Source organism: Buceros rhinoceros, unplaced genomic scaffold (assembly GCF_000710305.1).
Source record: "Buceros rhinoceros silvestris isolate BGI_N320 unplaced genomic scaffold, ASM71030v1 scaffold22731, whole genome shotgun sequence".
In the NCBI taxonomy this organism is placed as follows: Eukaryota; Metazoa; Chordata; class Aves; order Bucerotiformes; family Bucerotidae; genus Buceros; species Buceros rhinoceros.
The window spans coordinates 15,751-21,618 of record NW_010392821.1 but is presented as its reverse complement, the minus strand read 5'-3'; the positions used below and the strand labels follow the sequence as shown (position 1 = coordinate 21,618).

At 41.5% G+C, this 5,868-nt stretch overlaps 1 protein-coding gene across 1 annotated transcript in view; it reads right to left on the bottom strand.

Annotated features, from left to right (window-relative positions):
- SYNRG (synergin, gamma) overlaps positions 1–5,868 on the bottom strand; it is a 34,438-nt gene that overhangs the window by 17,174 nt on the left and 11,396 nt on the right. The window contains exons 10-14 of the mRNA XM_010144653.1: positions 5,768–5,856; positions 5,184–5,320; positions 2,658–2,773; positions 2,434–2,496; positions 1–110 (exon numbers count right to left, since the gene is read on the bottom strand). Of these exons, the coding sequence (XP_010142955.1) occupies positions 1–110; positions 2,434–2,496; positions 2,658–2,773; positions 5,184–5,320; positions 5,768–5,856 (515 nt within the window). The remainder of the gene's footprint in view (positions 111–2,433; positions 2,497–2,657; positions 2,774–5,183; positions 5,321–5,767; positions 5,857–5,868) is intronic.

Genomic DNA, 5,868 nt, shown 5'->3' with positions numbered 1-5,868 from the left:
GAAAGTGTTGTCTTTTGTAGGTGGCTCTAATGGTGAGATAACGTCAGCAGTTTTAAAATCTGTGAAACCATCATCGGTTCCTGCAGGCTTGAATTCTGCAAGGTTATCTCCTGACAGGAAAAACAACAAAACCCAATAATAAGACACTGCAGTGACAAACAAATGCATCATACTCACACCATGCAAGCAAGCAAATTATTTCATGCCGTGTCAGAAATTTCTATGCAAACTACTTAAATTAAGACCTCAGGATGCACATCGAACTGCAAACTCAACTTCTACGAGCCACACAAGTTCCAAGGTCAGTGATTCTAACATTCACTCCAGCAAACACTTAAGTCTCTCAAGGAGTCTGAGTCATATTAAACTCCCTGTACACTGAGTTAATACCAAACCACACCATGACCAACAGATTCCAAAGGTGATCAGCACTGTCTCATTCAGCTTCCACAGAAGTTCTTTTTCCCACCTCATCCTTTTTATATTTGTCAAGTAATGAATGTAGTCTCGAATTTCACTTATACCAATAGAGTATCTGCCTTCTTACAGAAATTCTCACCCTCCCTCCCTTTGAAATATCGCCCAAATGGGGCATCAGCAGGGGGCTGAGCCAAAAGCAACCTTGCTGGCAAGCTGAAAGGGGAACAGGAGAGACCGACCCAATCTGCCTGGTGGCCACAGGTACTTCTGAGAACAGCTCACTGAAGAGGCAGCGGGCAGTGGACAAGCCTGTCTGGATGGGCATATGGGGAACCCAGCAGAGACCCAGGCAGAGGAGACCACAAGGCAGTGATCCTAAGGCGGTGATCTAGAACATTTTTAAGCTAACATGTTTTCCTTTTGCCAGATTCACCTAAACACACTATAGCGTTGAGTGATCAGAACTCCAGTAAATGCCATGTAACTCAGGCACCTTCCAGCTTCTGCAAAGTCCGATTCCAGTTTCACTAAGAAGCCTGGAGACAGACTTTCACACAAAAGTGAGCGTGATTAATCGTAAGATGTGCCCAACTCTAGTTCAGCTGCCTACTGCACGTAAGATCACGCTGTGTAAGGATTGCAATTCAAACCTGATTAAATGCGAGGTAACAATGTTTTCATTGAACTTACATCAAATATTTTCCTGCACTACTTTATAAGTTTCTTCCTGTTCATACACAATTATTGTTTTTATAAAGCAATTTGTTTTCAACAGAAAAAATGTCAAGTTGGTTAACCCATTCACCAGCACGTACATAGATTACTCGTAGTTCTGGAGTATTGATAAGTGTCCAATAAACAGATCTTGTTCTATTTTAGAAGTACACCACTAACATCTCATTAAGCCACCACACGGTGTTGTACTTTAAATTAGTTTAACCAAGATTTAAAAGAATACTTTCTGTAAAGGTAGTAAAGGACCATGACTACACCTGGCAGATTCTTCCATGCTCCCAACCCCCCACATCAATTCACTTGGCCCAGCAACAATACAAATACCTGTGAAATTGTTACTAACAGATCAAAACCAAAACGTCACAGCAAACTAAACTTACTGCTTAATTGCAAACTTTTCCATTAGAAACGTAAGCTGGTGAAAGGGTTAGAGTGGTCAGACCTGGACAGCAGCAAATACAGTCATTTTCCACACTTTAGAACATGCTCGGAACGAGATAAAATGCTGGTGTTTTGTTTCATTGCATGTGTTTAATCCTGAGGAGGTTCGGAGCACGAGAACCTCAGAAAACATTATAGGAGATTCAGGAACTCGGTGTCTGAAAAAAAATATTCTGTCTTTGAAAAACAAGGAGTAGGAGTGAACTGAGGTAAGAGTTTTATCCTAGAATCTAAAGTTGTTTTCTAGTGATGGAACAAAACTCCGGGTATAACGTAACATAACTCTGTGGAAGTCAGTTAAGTTGGTAATAGAAAGATCCGTCTACAGATATAGGTAGTTCTGGAAAGAGGGAGACTCTGCTTATGGAATTACACAGACGTTGCCCCTCAGATGCCAGCCCAACTGGTTTTTACTTTACCCAATCAAAACCAGTTCAACACAAATTTCAAAATAAGGGATTGGATTTACTCTTACAGACCAGAGACCTTGAATGGTTTAAATTCTGCCCTAATAGAAAAAAGTTGCAATTTTATCCAGAAGCATCATCTTCTACCTTCTACGAATACACGACTGCTTAGTTAAACAATCAAATTCCAACCGTATCGTTATTTTACAATAAAACTCAGAAGCACCCCGCAGAGATGCCAATTGTCTAGAAACACAATTTGTAGACTGTTCCAATAGCACATTGCACTATTTTCTCAGGATACTTCCTGGTGAGTTGTTTAGAGAAGTAGAAGCACCATTAGACCGGAATTCCACCAATGGAAATTCTGCAGCTCACGAAACAAATCATGAAAACATGTTAAAACAGCTCCAACACCCACTCTGCTTACCCAAGTATTTGCTCTCTGATGGTTGTTCTAATTCACGGAAAGCACTATACTTGTCTCCACAATCTAGTGAACGGGAGAAAAGGAATACATTTACATAAAGATATAATTTTATATTAACATAATTACTCTGTTTTTTAAACACTCATCTCTTAGCAATGCTAAAACCTAGATATATGAAATATTACAATGAATTGCCTATAGTCATTGTATATTTTTCACTTTACCTCCAAAAGTGGCTGTACTTTCAGCAGGTTTCTCAGTGGCCATTCCTTTAAACACGGCGTATTTATCAGTTGAGACGGTCTTATTACCTGGGACTGGCATTAGTAAAGAAGGAACACTAAAAACAAAAGAGAGACAAGCAAAAGTTCTTAATTTACCCATAAGAAGTCCACGTTTCCAGGTTTTATTTAAAGGAGCCTCTTATTACAACTACACAAGTTGGATCACTAAACCTACACTTGTACCCCAAAGTGTTCTTAATCAAGAACCTCGATACCTTTTGAGAATTAGAGCACGTCAACAGGCAGCCGGGTAACTGATAATTCACACTTTATCTCACCTCACCGTACTTCTTCAGGCCAGAGTCAACCGTCACCCTTCTTGATTTTAATTTGCACCAGAACATGAAGAAAACACTCCAGGACTTCACACTGCAGGAATTCTTAGCCCAGGAGACAATAAGGACGCAGACACTGTCCAGGAATCACTGCTGGCTAATTATCACTTTGCCCAGGGCACCGTAAGGACAATTCTCCCCAGTGTAGTAAAGAGTTAAATCTGCATGAGGTTTTACCAGCTCCATCCTTTCAGCTTATCTCCTTTTGATTATATTTCATTACAAATTGCAAAATTAAGAGAATAAAGTGGAACCACTGCTCAAGATGAAGGGAAGGATAACTCTGCATTTCTGCCGGTGCAGGCTGGCGAGCAGGCAGCTATCTAATCAGCAAAATAAGGGCAGCCCACAGCTCCACAAGCAAATCTTTTTGCATATAAACACACTCTACTTTAGAGAGTAAACCTGCCATAATATCCTAACACCGTGTTAGCAACTGCTGTAAGATTTAGAAGACGTTCTGCGAGAGCTTTACTTGCCCTCCGCACAAGCCCCCTTATCAGACCTTGGCAGCTTTACAGAACAACATCCTTTACATATGAATGATGTGTTTTACCTCCAGTTTATGTCATTCAATACTTTGCACATTGAAAACGTGAATGAATTTCTATGGCGTTCTTCGGCCTGAAGCAAGAATCTTTCCAGAGCCATTTAAATCTCCTTATCAGCAGCCTACAAGCAACACACAAACCCAGCACTTGCACGCGCGTACTAATGATGGTCTGTGAGGCTTGCAGACAGACAGCACAGTGTCAAAAAAATACAGCTTATGGTAATAGAATTAAATTTCACATCACTGCAAAACAGGCTATTAGATATGCAATCTTGGCAAATGTAATGGTTAATCATCTGTACTCCACAGATGGCTTTTTTTTAAAGAAAGCTCCATAAGCAATTAGATTACAGCTCATTGTAACATTCTGTTCAAAACTGAACGCTTTTACAGCTGAATAAAGAGAACTGCTGCGGTGAAAAAGAAACACTGCTTTTAATTTTTTTTTTTTATGATCCCCTACTTCCCATTGTGGAATTCATAAAAATTGTTTCTGTTAAAACTTTCAGAATAGCTTTAATTGCAAAATGACAAACTGAGATATACTTAAAGCATCTCTGATGCACTTGGCATTGACTGACATCAGCAAATTTCATTTCTTGCATAGAACGTGCTAGCACGGCATAACGGAACGACACGTTTCAGCAGCCCCGTCTGACGTCACTGCTGAGGAAGCAGCTGCTGATCGCTGCTTACCTGGAAAGCACTAGTGCCGTCTGCGACTGTGAACCGTCGGTTCAAGGCACGGAAAAGCCGCATGCCTGCACCGAGACACCGGGAGGGACATAGGTGCTTGCCATGTGCAGGAAAGGGAACAGCACTGAAATATCATAATCACGGGACTTTAAAGATTAATTGTAAGCTCTCAAAGGGAGTAAACACACTTACTTGTTTTGTTATACAAAATTTGCAGTTTGGCAGGCTCCCAAACGAAAAGCCAAGATTGCTGAAGTCTGAATGAGGTTTCAATTGAGATTTATAGTCAGTTATCGAAAATACGAGCACTGGCCAGAGAAATGACAGAAATAACAAAGACCCTGCCCACTGGAGAGCACGGTCATTGAAGAGTACGATGTCGTGCACTTCACATGAATTTTGGGGTCCAGATTCAGTGCCTGAGGAAAGACCGTGATGTCAGCCCATGGTTTCCATCAACTCCAACAAACACAGGGCTATGGCTATGCCTTTAATGGAAGCACACAGCACTACGTGCAGAACTCCTCTGCCCCAGCACCTATTTTCTGAAGAGCTTTATGTCAGGTTTTTGCCCGAATGCACAGTATGAAGTGACTTTTGATTGCCTGGGCAGTAGTATGAACACTTGCAAACCTATCCCCATACCTTGTAAACTCCATTTGCCTCAGTGTGATGACTAAAATGCCAGAATGGCTGACCACCTCTGGCACATCAAAAAAAGCCTCACTGGAGTTGTAACAACCTTCAAAAGAAACTGTCAGAGCAGAAGTCAGGTGACGGAAGAAAATTACAGGCTAGAAAGCTACCCACAAAAGAGGAAAACATTTCATTGCTTAAAAGAGTTCTAAAACACTGACGGGGTGGAAATCAAAGATCTGCTACCTGCTCCGGTGCTGTGAACTGGCTGCTTTGGAGGAGCCAGCTACATCTCCTTGGAAATCAGTGAAAGAGTCATCCAGTGAGCCAGACTTTGAAGCATCTTGAAATTCCTGGAAGTCATCATCCTCTGGTTTTACTGCCTGAATGACAAACAACATGGAAATTGCTGTACTGTGGTCTTTTCAAATTGTCATCTGGCGTGAAAGCAGTTCAGAGGAGCATGATTGACTTACGGGGAAAAAAAAAACCCAAAAGAAAGAAAAAACCTTTCAACACTGGCACGCAAAATTAGCCTGGTCAGTGTGTCCACTTCACCTGCACCTCACCCACCTCACAACACGCACAGAGTGTACAGGATTACAAGTAGGATGCATGAAGATCAGATGAACAGGAACTTACTTTCTCATTAAATGTACTATTGATCAGAGCCGTGTCATCTTTTAATACAGGACAAATATTAATAATTTAAATAAAAGAAATAAAATCAATACACACAGCAGAAGAATCAGAAGAAATATTCTCCACAGAAGGATGAACCATATTTGCAAACAGCAAAATTTATCCCCAGCAAAATCCAGCAAGCTGACCTGACCGGGTGCGTAGGGTGGCAGGAACCCTCCAGAAGGCTGTCCTGCAGCTCCGCCCGCTGGTGCCGTGATGCTCCTTCCCATCACGGCTGGGCCGAGGC